This window comes from Somniosus microcephalus, chromosome 8, assembly GCF_052327205.1.
Source record: "Somniosus microcephalus isolate GS21.2 chromosome 8, FLI_Smic_1.0, whole genome shotgun sequence".
Classification (NCBI taxonomy): domain Eukaryota; kingdom Metazoa; phylum Chordata; class Chondrichthyes; order Squaliformes; family Somniosidae; genus Somniosus; species Somniosus microcephalus.
Window position 1 is genome coordinate 258,670,832 of NC_140994.1, and position 20,831 is coordinate 258,691,662.

Here is a 20,831-nt window from a genome sequence, read left to right on the forward strand (position 1 = left end):
GGCGAAAATATCTTCTACCCTCGGAAGAGGATACTGTACCGTGTGAAGGATCGGGTTTACAGTCACCTTAAAGTCCCCACAGATGCGAATTTTTTTCTGTTCCTCAGAGTTATTTTTCAATGTTTTTTTCATGACTGGAACGATGGGTGTTGCCCATTCGCTCCAATCTATTTTGGATAATACGCCTGCCTTTTCCAAATTCTTCAGCTCTGCCTCGACTGCCGGACGTATTGCGTATGGCACCGGACTTGCCTTAAAAATTTTTGGAACTGCTGTATCTTCCACTTTTATTGAGGCGGTGATGCCTTTCAAGGTTCCTAGTTTCTCTTGAAACACTTCTTTGGCGTTGGCCAAGATGTCTTTTAATCGTTCAGGTATGATGTCATCATTGTTTTTTTCCTTACTGGTCACCGTCAGTGCCTGAATGGAGTGCCAGTCTAAACGTATCTTCCTTATCCATTCATGTCCCAACAACGGTGGACCACCATCTTGTAGAATGTATAAATACAACTTTTGTATTTCTTTGCCGTTGTATACCACAGGCACCCTTATTTTTCCCCGTATATGTTTTTAAGATAATGGATGTGTCTTTTAGAGGTATATGCGAAAATAGCCTCTCATAATCTCGTCGATTTATTACGGTTGGAGCTGATCCTGTATCTAGCTCCATTTTAACTGGGGACCCTGCTATTGTGAGGGTAACCCAAATGGTTTGGTAATCCTCTTTGGCAAGTACATTATGTAATTTGAGACAGCTTAGTCTCTTGTTTCCGGAGTCGCTATCACTATTCTGGTCTTCGGAGCTACTGTCCGCCATCATTTGTACCTTCCTGTACTTTTCTCTATTGATTTTTTGTTTTCTGTCAGTGGATTGATTTTGTCCAGATTGGCATACCCGTGCAATGTGTCCAATCTTACCACATTGCCTGCATGTTTTGCCCTTGAACCAGCAGTCCCTCTGGTTATGGGTGGATCTGCCGCAGCGATAACATCTTCCGAACTCCTGTGTCATTTTATGGGTGCCGAAGTCCTGTGTCTCTTGTTGTATCTCTGCAGCTCCTTTTGCTGCTGCTTCGTATGATACAGCCGTACTGAAAGCTTTGTCCAATGTTAAATATTTTTCAGAAAGCAGTCTTTTTTGTGTTCCTTCACTTAAGAGACCGCAAACAAATTTGTCTCGAAGATAATCCGATAGACCTGCTCCGAATTGGCAGTACTTTGATAGCTTTCTTAATTTGGCTAGGTAATCAGCGTTTCTTTCATTCTTGTGTTGATTTCTCTTGAAGAACTTGAATCGTTCCGCTATCAGCAGCGGTGTTGGGTTTAAATGCTCCTGGACGGTATCAACAATTTCTTTAAAAGTCTTGTCCTTTGGTTTGGCTGGAGTGATTAAATTTCGTAACAGCCCGTATGTCTTCGCGCCCATTAAGTTCAGAAGTACTGAAGCTTTTTTTTCATCTGTTATTCCATTTGCAGTGCAATAAACCTCTACTCTTTCCACGTATGTGGTCCAATCTTCTATTTCGCCATCAAAAGCCTCAATATTACCAGATTTAGGTATTTCAGAAAAGATATGGTGCTTCCCGCGCTTTTTTGTTTTTTTTTCTCTCTGTAGCAACGATATGGCGCTTCCCGCGCTTTCCCGCCGCTGCTACCGATAACAACGCTGTTTTACTGTGGTTTCCGTTTATTCACTGTTGGAGACTCGTTCCCGACGGAGGTCTAAACGCTGACCTGCTTGCCGCGCCGGCCGTCTCTCGAGTGCACCCTCCCAGTCCGTTATTGCTTGCCTCCGATTTCGCTGCCTGTCTCAGCTGTAGAGCCCGCTGCTGGAGCTCCAGCCTGATGCCCAGGAAGGATTAGTGCAGTACCTGTCACCAGCTTGGCCAGCTGGTGAAACCACAGTTTCTCTTACTTCCTTGAGTCTTCTGGACGCTGGAGGAATCGATGTCCTTGAGGTGCTGCCGAATTGCAGGTAAGTCCGTTTCCACTTTGTCGCCACTGTAGTGTCCGTGTGTAGATAAAGACACTGAAGACAGGAGTTGGTTCATAGGTATTTACTAAGCAAGTCTGGGGGGGGTTCTAAAGGATATACACAATACACAGGCTTATATAGCCCAAGTGGCAATTACCGGCATTACGCACACCTGGGGCTCTTAAAGGCACATACACCATAATTGCTCTTAAAGGCACATACACCACAAGCACCAGATACGTTGGCACTGGATAATGCTCAAATATAAAATGAAATTGCATCGGCTTTTGTCTCCAGGCTGTGATTTGATGAGACTTAGTCTTATTTTGCAATGTTCATATGTGAGGTTATTGAACTATGACACTGACTGAAGGTTCTTCAAGTAAAAATGAAATTATTACAAGATTATTTTAGCCAGCACTCTGATGCGCATTGTTAACTATTCCCGGTATAACTAGCTAACCATCTAGAGATTAATTCTGAATGGCGAATCATCCACTGCAATGGATACCTAAAGTAATTCATTCTCATTAACTTTCCGCACTAGGCGCCCTCTTGGATCTGTAAGATTAACCATTTCGCTTTCATGAATTAAGCCATTACAAGTTGTTGATCCGTCTATAAAAAAGGAATCAGAGGCATTAGGTGGTTGTTGCTCGAATATGATGCACATGGACATTCAATCCAACGCAGAGTCACTAAATAGAACATATTGCCAGCTGAAGAAACGTGGTTTGTCAGGCTATATGGCGAAAAGGTGGCGCTAGAACTCATAGTCTAACATCCTATCGGCAACAGCGCTCATGTGGCTGAAAATTTAAACAATGCTGTTTGCAACAAATGCTGCAAGCAAAGTAAGGTCAAAAAAAGAATAGAAATAAAACATCTATGTTTAGACCGATTTCTGAATCGGGTGGTGTTGAGCGATTTATATACCTTCTCTAGGAATATATCTTGAGTGTCGACTGGGTTCCTGGGTCAGTTTCTGACTGAGATCTCCTTTGCAACTCCATTCATGGTTATCCATTGCCATTTCCCACCGCCTCCGTTCCCTGCCCCACACCCACTACTTAGTTCCCTTGCTCCTAATAGTGGTCATACTTTAGCTCAATGGACAGGTTATAGGTACATGTGGAAACTACCTGTACAGCACATTGCTCAACCCGAGGCTGTTCTGTACTTTTCAGTGATTTCTTCCAGGACTTGGACTCTGGCTCTATTCGATTTTCTGGTGCCCTCCACCATCTGGATTGTGTAGGGGGTGGCGTGTGCCCAGTCAGCTCTGCCCCTGACTGTCTCTGAGCGGTTCGAATCGCACCCACACCCCTGGGTTCTAGACACCTGACTTAGGTACAGGCGGCAATACAGAAAATCGAGTAGACAAGTGGTTTAGTGTAAGAAAACTGCAATTTTTATTAAAGGCACAATAAAACACAATACTGAGAATTACTGGAATAATTACAGGCATATAAAATTAAACTTATATGGGAATGGGGAAAACAAATACATTAAAAATCCCCTCATCCTTATCCCACCCCCAATACCTAATTAGATTAAGCTACCAGGGGCCAGGAATTCATGCTCACCAATTGGAAACCTGTTGATTTAACTGGTTGTGGGTTTTGAGGTTCACTCTTGTTGTCCTTTGGGGTTTGTCGTTGTCACGTGGTTACAGGGCACGGTGATGGAGTTGTTTGTGTGAAGCACCCTCCTTTTCCTCCGTTAACGTCTTTGTTGAGCACTTTGTCACAATGGGTCTTCTTCTTTGGGCGGTTCGGTCACCGACGGTTTTGTTGCGGTTGGGGCTCGGTTGGCAGTTTTTACCGTTACCCTGATTTTTCTACCCAAGCTTCAAACGCCAGCTTATTCTTAATTTCACTATCCATGCTTCAAACGCCAACTTATTCATCAAACGCCAGCTTATAACTAGGCCATTTGTCCCCCAACATGTCTTTCCGCTGCCCTTTTCTGCCTTTACCGGTTTTACCATTTTTCTCGTCTTGTCTTGCCTCATTTGTTTGTGGCCCAGTATGTCCTGTGCGTTTTCGATTCGGGTCTCGTTCTCCTCCCGCGTTTGGCCCCCAGTGTAGTAATGGGCGTCCTTGGTGTCGAGTGGTGCGGGGAGGGAGAAGAGGGCCCGCAACGAGGCACAAAGCGAGAGTGAGAGGCAGGAGGCAAGAGCAAAAGAGCGAGAGCTACCGGTGGGCCTACAATTATACCCCGTTCTTCACCCCTTATCTGCACGCAAGATCAGGTCAGTCCTTTGTCTAACTTTTGGCAGGCTCATCTAAAATGATTACAGCCATTTACTTTAACGACTTCTGGGGAGGTTGTCTCCTTGTATAATGGCTTTGCTATCCTGGCTGTTTGTTATTTATGATATTTAATCATCTTTCCTGGCTTGGCAGCTACCTGTGAGCTGTTACCGATTATTTATGCGAGAAGTTAATGGCCTTCAGATTAGTGCCATTCTGACTTGATCTGTTCCAAGGTGAAGAAGGCATATTCTTTCTTTACCTAGCTGTCTGGCTTTAGAAAAGGACAAAGTCTTTCACAGATCCATGCAGTTTCGTTTCAGGTTTTGAAATGAGCCTGCCTTCTACAGAGCCTTGCTTTTAAAATCCTGCAAGCCTTGGTCACGAGGTCTCAGAAGCCATTTTGGGTACCCTTTTTAATAACTTGTCCATACAGGGTCCCTTTATCCATAACTTTTGGGTAATGTGGGAAATTTGAGAACCCTACATTTGCGCTCATCTCTTTGTGTTCGGCCGTAAGCTTCAGTTGCCATGGCTATGCTCTATCACTTCATCTCTTCCAGAACCTTCTGTGCTTCTTAACTGTACTCCAGTGCAGGACTGCCTTTCCAGCTATACAGTGCTGCTATGTTAGATCCTTGGCATAAAATTGTTTTCTCCTTGGCTGGCTCCCATTTCCCCACTGGCTCTTCGGTTTTGTTGCAACTTCTACTTCCATTACTCTTTTCTACTGAGACTGAGACTGTATGCCTTTGCTGCCTTCACTGCACTCCTTTTAACCAACCCTTCACGCTCCTGCTGCTGTTCCCGGTCTTGAGGGCTCCAGCCACCGTCACAGGCTTGAATCCCCCTCGTAAAAGGTGATGGATAATCTCTGTGTTTCTCAGCATCTCTGACAGGCCTACTAAGGCATCTGTCACTGCCTCCATAAAGGCAGCATAATAACTGCTCCACTTCCCTCACAGACCTTCTATCCCAGAGTGCCTGCTGACTACTAACCTCACCAAACTCCTTCGTATGCCACTCAGCTGACCCCCGCCATACCCCATGGACTCTTTCAGTGGATTAATAAGCAATGATCCACCTCGGCTTTTATCTACACAATGTCTGTTTTCGAACAAAGCCCTTCCCATTCAGACCATATTGTAGATGATTATACTGACGTCCTAGCTTTGCCTGAAATTTGTTTCAAGCGTGGTGATACTTTTCTCCTTATCTGGTTTAACGTTGCACTAATTGACCCACCCAAACAACCATGATCGTGTAGCTTCCTTTATTGTCTTTTCGTACTTTGGTCTTTCCCTCAAGTTCGCTGGCATCTTAGCCTCTGCAATGAGTGAAACTATATGCTGAATGATTCCAATTATCCATCTCAGCTTCCATTCCCTTCCGAACTCACTGTTCGCGAGTCCTCCCTACAAACACCCCTACCCACATTAATGAGCACTGCCTCGATCTCTGACGTGGCCTCTCAACTCCTATCGCCTTGATCACTGGAAAGTCCATCTCCAACCATTCCTTGTATCAATTACAGCTCCTACCCCCATTCAACCCCACTTTGAGTATCTGTTTGCCGATGCTCATTTGCTCCCTTACCTCCACTTTTGTTGCCATTGTCTCCAGCAAAACCCTCACTGCCTCCCATGGTGGCCGAACCCCAGAGTACAGCATGAATCTTTGCTTCCTCAGGTCGAAGGGGTGAAGCCTAGAGCGTGTTTGCGCACACATGGATTAGCCAAACATTATCAGTTCTGGCTGGAAGATATCAAGCCCTACCAGAACAAACCACGAGTCTGTAAGATCTTAAATGATCCCTCAGAGTTCTTGGACAAGTCACAGATATGCAGCAGCCAGTATGTTTGAGCAATAGATCAAGATTTATGGGCAGCACGGTGGCATAGTGGCATAGTGGTTAGCACTGTTGCCTCACAGCGCCAGGGACCCGGGTTCGAATCCGGCCTCGGGTGACTGTCTGTGTGGAGTTTGCACATTCTCCCCGTGTTTGCGTGGGTTTCCTCCGGGTGCTCCGGTTTCCTCCCACAGTCCAAAGATGTGCGGGTTAGGTTGATTGGCTATGATAAATTGACCCTTAGTGTTAGGGGGATTAAATACGTGGGGTTACGGGGATAAGGTGAGATATGTGTTGGTGTAGGGGTTACGGGGATCGGGTGGGATATGTGTCGGTGCAGGCTCGATGGGCCGAAATGGCCTTTATCTGCACTGTGGGGTTTCTGTGATTCTGTGATTTATTAAGCTTACAGCTTAATATACTTAACAATAGGCGATAGTTTTAATGAGTAGCTCACAGCCCTTGGTCTCTGGAACCTCTCGGACACAGATGACGTCATCTTCAATCTGTTCCTTTGCCTTCGCAGTAGTTCTGTGTGAAGTTATTTTTTTAGTATCGGGTTTTTAACCCTTTTCGTATCAACAGTTCGTTTGGCTAGTGTCCATATGTGGTCTTTAAAAAAATCACCTTTTTTCATAGGGTCTAATGGTTAAAATACCATTATCACTCAGACTAAGGGTAGCATGTTGACTTCTCCTGGCTCAGTAATTCTCGCTTTTCTACCCTGTTCATGGTTATCTTGTTTATATATTTCTTCACTTTATTGGAATTTATCTTATCTCTCTTATTCTAACTTCCCTGGTACAAGCATTATACGGCCTAATACCAAGGGGCCGATGTACCAAGGAAGCTTCCTTCCTTATCTTGACGGTATTCAGACTATTTCACTTTGATCTACCAAGTGGATAGTTTAGCTCCCAAGATCTTTCATTTTACATCTTTTATACTAATTATCTTACAAATATATTTGCAATTAGTTTTGTTAAGCGAACTCTAATTCCTACTTAGCATTATAACATGTTATAAGTACTTTAATATGTTATTTAACAATTTGACCTATACTCGCAGCCTGTGGCTGTTTGTTACCTGAGCTTAGTCAAAACTGCTTTTTCACAGTCTTCATGACTACATTCGAATAGTCTTTAGCATTTACATACTCACAGAGAATCATGGGTAAGATTACTTGGTCAATGGCTACAATTGGATTTATACATATATGATTCCCATCTACTAAGAATCTCTAATATCAGTCTTTCGTACAAGTCCATGATCATCTTGCTGTGTAAAGATAATCCCTGGTTCCTATTCTCAACTCTCAACCATCTCCTTGGGCTTCTCTTGCTTAACTCTCAACACTCACTTCCTACAACCTGGCAGATGCTCATGGATTATATAGAGGACATCCAATTAGCTGTCGCTGCTACTTCCCCAATACCACTGCTTATGAAACCAATTATTCCCCACCCCTCCCCTCACTGCCTTGAATCCCTACCTCTGTCCAGTTTTTCTCGTAGCTATTCCAAAGCCCCCAAAACGGTCCTCTGCTTTAAGACCTACCTCTTGCTTCCTTGAAGCCAATCAACCTCATTGCCACCACCATGCGGGCCATTGAACCTCCTAGCTCTTATGTTAGCTGATGTTGTGAATGGTACCCTTCCTAAAAGTACCACGCCGCTCCCTGTCAAAACCACCAGCATCGCATCCTCCTTAAGAATGTGGCAGCTCTATTCTTGCCAACTGCCACGCCATCTCCAATTGCCCTCTCACATTCAAAATATTGTTATCCTGCAGATCCACGAGTGACCTCTCTTTGCAACTTTCTGTTTCAAACCCTCCAGTCAGGATTTCACCTCTCCCTCACCATAGGAATAGCCTTCATCAAAATGTTGAAAGACATTCCCTGTGACCTTGACAATGGCGCATTATCTGTCACTGTTCTGCAAGATCTATCGGCAGCTTTTGACACGGGTGACCAGTTCATTCTCCCACAATGCCTTTGCTTCATTCTTGAGCTTGATGGGGCTGCGTTTGCTGGTTCCACTCTTAACTACCCAACTTTAATTTCCTCTTCCAAAACAACCCTCTACCAGATGTTCACGTTCACGTTTGAAGATAATCTCTGTCATTTTTTCACAACTATCATCCAGTTCTTTAAAGCTCTTGTCCCTGCCCTCATGTCTAACAACAAGTCTGAGAAGTATATGCATAGCGACCTCTGATCCTTCTAACATTGTCTACCCGTTCAATCATTTTCCAAGCCATATCATAGATTTGAACCCTGTCTCTGTATAATTTAACTTCTATCTCTTTATAAGCCCTCTGCAAGCTCATCATGTCCTTGAGATCTGTGTCCTGCTCCTTTGACTCCATTCGCAACCATTGCCACCAAAACTGCTGATCACTCAACGTCTTAACTGACACTAGCTGATAATAGCTGATTTTGTGAATGGCATTGTTCCTCTCCCTTTGAAAGCCACAGTCATCGCCCCACAAAGCATCCAGCCTCGGTCCTTCTGCCCGTGGAAACATATCCAGTCAACATCTAATCCCCAAAGTGTTATCACCTCTCAAGTCCATGCTCTATCTCCTGCATCATTATGTTATAATCCCACCAATCAGATTTGCATCTGTCCCACAGGACTAAAACAGCCTAGATCAAAATCTTGAAAGACATATTTTGTGAATCTGTCCATGGTACATTATCTGTCCCTATCGTTCTCGACACCCTGCAGCTTTTGATACGATTGGCCATGCCATCCTCCCCACAATGCCTTTTGTCCCTTGTACAGCTCTATGGGACTGTCCTTGTTTGGTCCCATGTAATGATCGAGTGTTAACCTTGCAGTTCTCTACCTACCTCACTGTCACCTCAGATGTTTCCCAAAGACCCATTTTTGTCTTCTCCTCTCCCAGAGCTACATGCTGCTCCTTGGCAACATCAGCTCAATTATCAATTCAATTCCCACGTGTATGTTGATGATATTCAACACTGCATTTCTACCATCTCTCTCCACTTTCTACTGCTTGTGCTGTTAGCCTGATTGTCTGACATTCAGTCCTGGATGGGTCGCAATTTCCTCCAGCTAAATATTGGGAAGTGATTGCCTTCACCCCCCCCAATGTAAGCCCCATGCCCTCGCCGCTGATTCTACCCCCTCACTGGCCACCCGGTCCAACTGCACCAGCTTGGTTACAAGATCTGTGTCCAGTTTGACTGTAAGGTGAGCTTCTTATGACAGATATCGTCCAACACAAAGGCCACCTACATCCACTATCCTGGTAATACTTTCCTCCTCCACCCATACCATAGCCCATCTTCCACTGAACCTCTCATCCATGCATGTGTCACTTGCAGTTTCGACTAATTCAAAATTCTCCTGACAATGCGCTGAATGTAAGACATAAGACATAAGAATTAGAAGCAGGAATAGGCCACTTGGACCCTTGAGCCTGCTCCGCCATTCAATAAGATCATGGCTGATCTTGGGCTCAAAGCCACTTCCCTGCCCACTCCCCATAACCTTTCACTCCCTTATCTTGCAAAAAATATGTCTCTCTCCATCTTAAATATATTTAATGACCCAGCCTCCACAGCTCTCTGGGGCAGAGAATTCCACAGATTTACAACCGTCTGACAGAAGAAATTCCTCCTCATCACAGTTCTAAAAGGGCGACCCTTTATTCTGAAACTATGCCCCCGAGTTCCAGGTTTCCCCACGAGGGGAAACATCCTCTCTGCATCTACCTTGTCGAGCCCCCTCAGTATCGTAAATGTTTCAATAAGATCACCTCTCATTCTTCTAAATTCCAATGAGTATACGACCAATGTGCTCAACCTTTCTTCATAAGTCAACCCCCTCATCTCTGGAATTAACCTAATGGCCCAGAAATTCGGATCCCAATGCGTGAGTACGCATGGGGTACTCACGCGTGGACCCGATGGAAGTGCCGGTTTCTTGCATGCACTGCGCATGCGTGGGAAACCGGCACTTCCGTTCCTCTGAATGAAGGGGTTCAGAGGTCGAAAGCGTGCACGCGGGAGTCTGCGCATACGCTTTGAACGTACTTTTTTTTACAGGTTTTTCCATGAGGGTAAGTCTTTAGATTTTAGAAATGTAAAAACAAGGCATAAAGCCTGCATTTTAAAAGGTCAGTGGTCAATTAATTAAAATTAAAACATTTTTTCTACAGGTTTATTATTTTTAATTACTTTAAAGCAAGGTAAGTTTATTTTTAGCCCCGTTTCTTAATAAAATCATTTTTTTCAAAAATTTAAATTATTGTTTAAAATATGTATTTAATGTAATTTATAGTTTATTTAAAAAGTGTGATTTAAAAAAAATTATTTGAAGGTTTACTGTTATTTTGGGGCCCATATATTCATAAGTTTAGACAAGTCTTCCTGTCAATCTTATGAATGGACTTTTCCCTCCTCTGATTGGCTGCCCATGGCTCACGTGATCCCAGGGGACGCATCGCACTAACTACGCCCCTGGGACACGCCAGCACAGTACGCCGGGAGTTGGAGCAGGCCCCGGAGCGGAATTCCACGGGAGCCCAGAGCTCAACTGCCGGCGCGCAAGGTAAGTGCAGGTCGGGGGCTTGCATTTCTGGGCCAATGAATCATCTCTGAAATGCTTCCAATGCGAGTTTATCCTTCATTAAATAAGGAGACCAAAACTGTACACAGTACACAAGGTGTGGTCTCACCAATACCCTGTACAGTTGTAGCAGGACTTCCCTGCTTTTATACTCCAATCCCATTGCAGTAAGGGCTAATATTCCATTTGAGTTCTTGATTACTTGCTGTACCTGCATGCTAACTTTTTGTGTTTCATGCACAACGACCCGCAGATCCCTCTGAACTGTAGCATTTTGTAATCTCTCTCATTTAAGTTATAATTAGCTTTTTTATTTTTCCTGCCAAAGTGGATAACCTCACACTTTCCCACAATATCCTCCATCTGCCAAATGTTTGCCCACTCACTGAGCCTGTCTATATCACTTTGCAGATTCTTTGAGTCCTCTGCACAACTTGCTTTCCCACCCATTATTGTATCATCCGTAAACTTGGCTACATTACACTCAGTCTCTTCATCCAAGTCATTAATGTAGATTGTAAATAGTTGAGGCCCCAGCACCGATCCCAGTGGCAACCCACTAGTTACCATTTGTCAACCGGAAAATGACGCATTTATCCAGACTCTCTGCTTTCTGTTAATTAGCCAATTCTCTTTCCATGCTAATATATTACCCCAACTCTGTGAGCTCTTATCTTATGCAATAACCTTTTATGTAGCACCTTATCGAATGCCTTCTGGAAATCCAAATACACCACATCCGCTGGCTCACCTTTGTCCACCCTACTCGTTACATCTTCAAAGAACTCCAGCAATTTGTTAAACGTGATTTCCCTTTCATAAAACCAGCTGACTCTGCTTGAATGCAAAATGATTTTCCAAATGCCCTGCTATTGCTTCCTTAATGAAGGACTCCAGCATTTTCCCAACGACAGATGTTAGGCTAACTGATCTATAGTTTCCTGCTTTCTGTCTTCCTCCTTTCTAACATAGCGGCAACATTTGCGGTTTTCCAATCTGCTGGGACCTCTTCAGAGTCCAGGGAATTTTGGTATATTGCAACCAATGCATCCACTATCTCTGCAGCCACTTCTTTTAAGACACTGGGATGCAGGCCATCTGGTCCAGTGGACTTGTCGACTTTTAGTCCCAGTATTTTACCAAATACTTTTTCCTTAGTGATAATGATTGTCTTTAGTTCCCCCCTCCCTGTGGCCCATTGATTATCCATTATTGGGATGTTGTTAGTATCTTCTACCATAAAGACAGACACAAAATATTTGTTCAGAGTCTCTGCCATTTTCCCATTCCCCATTATTAATTCCCCTGTCTCATCATCTAAGGGACCAACATTTACTTTAGCTACTCTCTTCCTTTTTATATACCTGTAGAAGCTCTTACTATCTGTTTTAATATTTCTTGCCAGTTTACTCTCATAATTCATCTTCTCTCTCTTTATTATTTTTGTCATCCTTTGCTGCTTTTTAAAAAATTCCCTTCAGCTTCTGTAAATTTCCACTTACCCAATCCTCCAGCTTGCCCATGACTTTTGCCTTTGGTGACCTACACTGGCTCCTAGTTGCCCAACCCATCAAATTTAAAATTCTTAATGTTGTGTTGAAATCCCACCATGGATTTACCACTCCCTATATCCATAATCTGCTCAAGCACTGCCCTCTATCTATCCGGTCCTCTGATTTTGACCTCCCTTCCCATCCCTCCACTACTGATGTAGGCCTCACATGGGCTGCATAAACCCTATGCTCTGGGAATCTCTCCCTGCAACCCACCAACTCCCCAGTCCCTTTTTTGCCTTGAAAACCTGCTTAAGCTCAACGTTTTCGCCAAGACTTTGGCCCACCTCTTAATATCTCCTTCTTTGTCAAAACGTTCATTTGTCTCTGTGAATCGCATTGGGACGTTTTTCTACATTAAAGGTTACATATACTTGCAAATAGTTGCTGTTGATACTGGATGGCAACATTGACAATGCTATTCCATTTCCCAGTAGCCATAGTCTGCAACTTGGCAATGTCAGAATTTCGCCCAGAAATATTAATGATAGAGAAAATCTCCCTGGAGTCGAAATACCATCAAAAAATTGTGATGCCGATACAATATTTCAGCGACAAACTGCACCTCCTAGATTTTCCTTACTTTAATTCTAGCCGCTACCCATGGTGTGCTCGCCAATATTTTATAAAATCGATTACACTTTCACAGTTAATGGACAGTATATAGTTGTGCTAGTATTTTGTAATCCCCAAATCGAACGTTAGCTGATTAATTCCCTTACATAATCCTCTTTAAACAAAGCAACGCACATTTTTGGATTTTCGAAAGAAGGCCGTTGCTACAACATTTCATCTCTACATTGAGTTTGCAGAATTTATCTTGCTTAATAATGTGGGATAAGACGTTTTTAAACAATTCAGAAAAATCATAATTGACAAGGAAAATGAGAACACATAAACATATCCAGCTATGATAGAAAAACTATTAATGCAATGAAACTTCTGTATGATCGCTGTTTCAGAAATGACTAGTTTGTCGCTAAACACAAGCTTCTTCTCATTCATCCTACAAAAATGCATCACTTCACACCTCTGCGTTAAATTGCATTTGCTATGTGTCTGCCCATTTCGTCAGTCTGTCCTCCTGAACTCTGTTACTCTCCTCAAATTTTTAATGCATTTCAGAATTTCGTGTCATCTGCAAATTTTGAAATGATGTCCTTATATCCACGTCCAGGTCATTAATATATATCAAAAACAGCAATGGTCCTAATACCGACCCCTGGGGAACATCACTGTATACTGCCCTCCAGTCTGAAAAACAACCGTTCACCACTACTCTCTGCTTCCTCTTAACCAAATTCGTATCCATTCTGCCACTGCCCATTTAATCTCATGGGCTTCAATTCTGCTAACAAGTCTATTATGTGGTACTTTAATCAAAATCTATTGAAAGTCCATATATACAACATCAACCAAATTGCCTTCATCATCCCTCTGCATTACTTCATCAAAGAACTCAATCAAGTTAGTAAAATGCAATTTGCCATCAACAAAGCCGTGATGGACATAATTTATTAACCCATATGATAATTAATTTTGTTTCGGGTTATTGTTTCTAAATGTTTCCCCACCACTGATGTTCGGCCAGTTGGCTTGTAGCTATCAGGTTTATCCCTGTCCCATTTCTGAACAGGATTGTAATACTTTCAATCCTCTAGTCCTCTCATATCTAAGGAGGACTGGAAGATTGTGGCCAGTTTCTCCATTATCTCCACCCTTACTTCCCTCTGCTACCTAGGATGTATGCCATCTAGACCGGGTGATTTTTCTACTTTAAGCACTGCAAATCATTTAAGTACCTCCTCTGTATCTATTTTAATACCATCCAATTACTTTACAACCTCCTTCTTCCCTGTGACATTGGCAGCATCGTCTTCTTTAGTGAAGACAGAGGCAAAATATTCATTTACTACCTGAGCCAAGCCCTCTGCCTCGACAAGATTTCCTTTTTAGTCCTAATCTGCCCCAATCTTCCTTTGACCACCCCTTAGCATTTATATACCCCAGCTATTCACAATATATATTAATGATCTAGACGAGGGAACTAGATGTAATATCTCCAAGTTTGCAGACGACACAAAGCTGGGTGGGCGTGTGTGCTGTGAGGAGGATGCCGAGAAACTCCTGTATGATTTGGACAGGTTGGGTGATTGGGCAGAAGCATGGCAGATGCAATATAACGTGGGTAAATGCGAGGTTATCCACTTTGGTGTCGAAAACAGGAAGGTAGATTATTATCTGAATGGCAATAGATTGGGAGAAGGGGAAGTGCAACGAGACCTGGTTGTCTTTGTGCACCAGTCGCTAAAGGTAAGCATGCAGGTGCAGCAGGCGGTTAAGAAGGCAAATGGTATGTTGGCCTTTGCAGCGAGAGGGTATGATTACAGGAACAAGGATGTCTTGCTGCAGTTGTACAGGGCCTTGTGGAGACCACATCTTGAGTATTGTGTGCACTTTTGGTCGCCTTATCTGAGGAAGGATGTTCTTGCCATGGAGTGGGGTGCAGCGAAGATTCACCAGGCTGATACCTGGGATGGCAGGAATGATGTATGAGGAGAGATTGCGTCGATTGGGCTTATACTTGCTGGAGTTTAGAAGAATGAGAGGGGAGCTCATTGAAACTTATAAAATTCTAACAGGACTAGACAGACTAGATGCAGGAAGGATGTTCCTGATGGTTGGGGAGTCCAGAACCAGGGGTCACAGTCTAAGGATAAGGGGTAAGCCATTTAGGACAGAGATGAGGAGGAATTTCTTCACCCAGAGAGTGGCGAACCTGTGGAATTCTCTACCACAGAAGGCAGTGGAGGCCAATTCATTAAATATATTCAAGAAGGAGTTAGATATACTTCTTAAGGCTAAAGGGATCAAGGGATATGGAGAGAAGGCAGGGACAGGATACTGAATTTGGATGATCAGCCATGGTCTCATTGAATGGTGGAACAGGCTCGAGGGGCCGAATGGCCTACTCCTGCTCCTATCTTCTATGTTTCTATATGTATATGAAAGGCTTATGGATTTCCGTTTATATTAGCCATTAATCTATTTGCATACACTCTATTTGTCCCTCTTATTTGTTTTCTCAGTTCTCCTGTACTTTCTGTATTCAACTTCGTTCTCTACTGTTTTGTGAGATTGATATTTAGTACAAGCCTCCTATTTCTGTTTCACTTTCATCTCTATATCTGTAATAATCCAGGGAGCTCTAGTTTTGTATGCCATTCCTTTCCCCTCTTGGGAATGTGTATAGTCTGTCCCCGAACGATTCCCTGTTTGAAGGCTTCCCATTGCTCATTCACGGTTTTGCTCGCCAATTTTTGATTCCAATCCACCTGCGGCAGATTTCCTTTCAACTCATTGAAATTAGACCACCTCCAGTTGAGCAGTTTCACGTTTGATTGTTCCTTGTCCATTTCCGTAACCGCTCTAAAACTAGTGACACTCTGGTCACTGTGTCACAAATGCTCCCCCACTGAAACATGCTCCACTTGCTCCACTTCATTCCCCAGAATCAGATCCAGCACTGCTTCCTTCCTCGCTGGGCTGGAAACATGCCGATAAAGAAAGTTCCCTTGTCCACATTTCAGGGATTCCTCCCCTCTTTTCCCTTTATTCTTTGATCCTACTCTTGCACCAAACTTTTAAAGCTCTGAATATTTAGTCACTATGCGCTCACCAGAAGAAGTGAAGCATCTAACAAGGTTGTAAAATGATGTCCCTCAATTATTTGTGTCTCTAAAACACATTACTGGTGAAGCTTTGAAGTTCCTTCCATTGTAATATTCTTTTGTTCGCTATATTTTCCTTAACCTCACCCTCGTCTTTTCCAGGTAACTCTAATCATATTTATCCCGTACACTGCCAACTTAGATTGCTCGTCCCTTCACTCTATTTATGCTTATCCAACTTCTCAGGCGTGCAAAGATTTGACATTTCCCTGCCACACTCGTGCAATTCCTTCTCCCATAGCTACGTTCCCTTTCTTATTGGTAATAAAAATGATTTACCAATCGTAAAAAATCTGCAGTATGTAATTTGCTTTTAAGTGTTGAAATATTACTTGTATTAATAATTATAGGTTGAAACTATATAATCGCCAGGTCTGTTTCGTTCACTTGGATCATCCCGCTTAGCTATTTAGTTCGATCAGCAAGTAACCATGACTAGTTTAAGTTCAATAGAGAATATTTCCTAAGCTGGGCATTTTACCAATACGGCACCCACCTCGTGAAATTTAGTGGTTTCCTTGCTCGCAGAGTTTGATGCCGTTCCTTGTTCAGCAGCACATGAGCCAGTCTTGATATTAATCATAGGTTCGGCCGCACCATGTAGCTTTAGAAACATGAAATCATTCATAGCTGAATCTGGATACACGTCGTAGCGAACTGATTGTCGGAGGGTTTCACTTCCATACACCTCTGTGTAATTGGGTGGTATTTGAAGGTTCACACTAGCCTTTTGAATCCCACGTAAAGAATCTCTTCTGGAAAAGTACGGTGTGTTCCAACAGCAGCTATTAATTTCCTTCCTACCTCTGTGCACCTTAATGCCGAGGATTAAAATAGCCAAAAGCAAAATAAACGAAGTTGTGCCAAAAGAAATAATTAAATAAAATTTCAAATCTGATTGCCATGACCCAAAAGTTCCCAACATGCCGATATTAGATGAATTTTCGGTATCACCATCCAGCACTGATATACTGATGGTGACTGTAGATGAAAGGGATGGGGTTCCATTGTCCCTCACCAGAATTATGATTTTTTGCCTGAATGAATCTTTATGCCCAAAGCGGCGAATAGTCCAAATTTCTCCTGTTTCATGACCCACAGTAAACAGACTTTCATCAGTGGGCTGACGAAGCTCATAGACAATTTGAGCGTTCTGTCCAGAATCAGCGTCGGTAGCTACCACTTTTGCAAGCAGGTAACCCGAATCGGCAGTTTTAGGCATTGTGTCCTCTGCTGCGGACCCTTCATTTGGCAAGGGTGACAGGATCACAGGGGCATTGTCATTCTGATCTGTGATGATCATATTCACAGCTACGTTACTGCTGAGCGGAGGGGACCCAGCATCCTTCACTTGCACATGGACTTGAAATGTTTTGATTTGTTCGTAATCAAACGACTGCTGCGCGTACATCGCACCACTGGCTGAATTTATTGAGACGAAACTCAATATAGGTAAGCCATGAACGAGGCTCTCCAAAATGTTGTAAGTCAACTGGCCATTTTGACTGTAATCCGGGTCAAATGCTGATACAGAACCAATAGAAGCACCCATAGCGTTATTCTCCATCACATATATGGTAAACACAGGCTGCGTAAAGCGTGGCGCGTTGTCATTAATATCGGAGGCCTGAACTTGAATGGTTTTGCTGGTGTGGAGCGGAGGGGAGCCTTCATCCGTACATGTAATGGTAATGTTATACTCAGGAATTTTTTCACGATCTATGTCACTATCAGTGACCACTGTGTAATAGTTATTGAAAGAGCTATCAAGCTTAAATGGGACGTTGTTTGCGAAACCACAGGAAACCTCTCCTTTTTCTTCAGAGTCGGCATCGGTCACTTTTAAAAGAATGACTGCAGTCCCGAGCGGAGCTTGCTCCCGGAGTGGATTGAACGTGGAGGCTACAGTTATTTCAGGAGCATTATCATTGACATCGGTGACTGTGACCATAACTTTACAGTATGCGGGCACAGCAGCTGATCCTCGGTCTTTAGCTTGTACAGAAATAACATAATCTTGGGTTTCTTCAAAATCCAGATTACCAATTAATTTTATTTCTCCGCTTTCAGAGTCCACACTGAATAGATGACGTGCTGTGTCGGGAGTGTGGTCACTGAAAGAATAGGTCACCTCACCATTTAGGCCTTCGTCCACATCAACGGCCTTGACTTTCAACATCGAAAGTCCTATCGGCGCATCTTCTGCAGTCGTGATCTGATAGACATCCTGTTCGAAAACCGGCGCATTGTCATTCAGATCAATTACGGTGATGATAATGTGTGCGGTTCCGGTCCTGCTAGGGGTTCCTCCATCAATCGCCGTCAGCGTCAACTGATGAATGGCGTGCTGCTCCCGGTCGAGTACCCGCTCAAGAACTAGATCTGGCGTGTTGGTTTGCTCCTTATCTGTTTGCAGATCCAAAACGAAGTGCTCATTGTGACTGAGTTGATAGGTGCGGATACTGTTGGTCCCGGCGTCCGGGTCATGCGCGTTCTGAAGCCTGAAGCGGGCTCCGGGCGGCGTCATTTCTGAGATTTCTAAGCGGAATTCTCTTCTACCGAATACTGGCGAATTGTCATTTATATCAGTAATCTCAATTTCAACACGATATAGCTTTACCGGATTTTCAATCACGGCTTCTAACCTCATTAAACATACGACGGCCTGTTGGCAAAGCTGTTCCCTGTCTATTTTCTCATTTATGACCAATGTTCCTGTTTTGAAATTCACGTCCAGATATTGCACTTTGCGTTCAGATACAAGGCGAAACCTACGAGCCGCGAGCAGTGCTACGTCTAACCCCAAATCGCGAGCAATGTTCCCAACAAAGGCGCCACGCTCTAATTCTTCGGCAATGGAGTAGCGAACGTCCCCGCAAATTGAATCCGCAATGCACACAAGTATTCCACAAAGAACTTGCCATTTTGACAACCGGTAGCTTAAGAAATCGGCCATTTCTGAACTGGAACAGTAAAACAACAATTATCGGATAGAACGATAATTCTGGTCACATATCCTATTAATTGAAGCACACACTTGTTCATTACCTTGCTTTACGAGATTAAACGCCCCGTTTTGTGCAACGGTTTAGGTTAGAATCGGCAGGACTTTATAAAAATCGTCTGAATGTTCCTCAACGCCACTCTAAAACGTATGTGGAGGATACAGAACGACGAGTGCTGTCTGTTCTCCAGTGCTGCGCAGTGTTTCGTTTCATGGGAGTGGTGTTGGATCTCTTGCCACATTTCATCACCTCATTGGTAGACAGCGACACAAAGAGACTCAACCAATAATAGCACCAAACGTTCTTAAAGCAGTCCTGCCTACACCGAACCCTGGCAGGATGATTTGATGGATTTAATGTTGTGCAACCTTAAATCACATGCTCTGGCATTTCTTATAGTTATTGTTTGGCTTTATTGATGAGTTACCCTTGATAGTTATTAGGCTCATCTTCACACAATCTAAAACACTCCTACTCGTGGCATTGATAGTACATATTTCTAGTCAGACTTTAGGTAAATATTATAAAAACTGGCATATTAAAACATCCACTTGGTTAACTTCTGTGTATTTTAGGGATGCTTAGCTAGTTTTTTTTTATTCTAGATTTTTAAAAATTAAACCATGCAAATATACATGGCGGCAGTAAGTAAAATATTGGCACAACCTGTCGAACACCTGTTCAACCACCATCAAACAGAATACACTGGCTTTATTCTACTATGTGAATTTCGAAGTGGTGGATTTTCTAACATAATTTATATTGCTTGTTTGTTATATGCTTCCACCATTCACTGTTCTCCCCAGTGTCAACTATTATGATCAACATCTCCTGTAATGTAAAAATCCTGAACCCGAGAAAGGTTCTGTATGTGATGATCAGGGCTGTTCTGGCATATTGGTTACGAATAAAAGTATGTTTTTTAAACGGTTTCTGTATTAAAACTTGTGATAACCCTTGATCCGAGAAAATCTCATAAAGAACTTAGACACCGCGATACAAAACATTGCACAAATAAATTAGGGCAAACTAACCAACATACCATTTTTATATCTATTGATACATACAATGTGAACTACCTGAACTGACAAGTTTTACACTAACAGGCAACATTAGAGGTCAACTTGACGACGTGCTTCGAACATTATCCCTTTTCTCTGGGTTCTGTGTCTCATTCCAGACCATTAATGATTAACTGCATGATCTCTTGCACTGGTTAAGTCTTAAGTAAAAGCAACAAAATTAGTCAGATTCACACTGAGGACACCCTCCATCCTGTCATGTCACAATACTGCCGTACTAATTGAGACAGATTAAGCTCAGGTCCAGCAACTTAAAACTGAGTATCGATGAGATGCTGTGAGCCATCAGCAGCAGCAGAATTGGATAACATCACAATCTATATGTAACATCATAGCCCGCATATGCCACACTTTTCCATCACCACCAGATGAGATGACCAACCATGTTTAATGAGCAATGTCGAATATCATGTTGGGAGCTGCATCGGGTATACTTGGCAATGAAGTGACACTCTTGAGAAGCTACAACATGGTCTATGCGCACATTAAACAGTGAATGGAGTATACTGTAGATAAAGCTAAGCAATCCCACAACCTATGGACTGGGTCAAAGCTCTTCAACACTGCCAGCTCCGGTCGTGAGTAGTAGTGGTCAATTATGAAACTGACGAGAGGAGAAAACTTCATAAACATGCCCAGCCTCAATGATAGTGGAGCCCAGCACGTGAGTGCATAAGACATTGCTGAAGCATTTGTAATAATCTTCCTCAAGAAGTGCAAAGTTTCTGATCCTTCTCGGCCTCCTCCTGAGATTCACACCATCACGGCTGCCAGTCATTA

General features: G+C 43.1%; 1 protein-coding gene across 1 annotated transcript in view; it reads right to left on the minus strand.

The window, feature by feature from the left end:
• Positions 1-19,283, minus strand: part of LOC147114284 (protocadherin beta-15-like) — a 196,607-nt gene extending 177,324 nt beyond the window's left edge. Inside the window, exon 1 of the mRNA XM_085995978.1 lies at positions 16,461-19,283. Coding sequence (XP_085852104.1) covers positions 16,461-18,920 — 2,460 coding nt within the window. The 5' untranslated portion in view covers positions 18,921-19,283. The remainder of the gene's footprint in view (positions 1-16,460) is intronic.
• Positions 19,284-20,831: the final 1,548 nt, after the last annotated feature.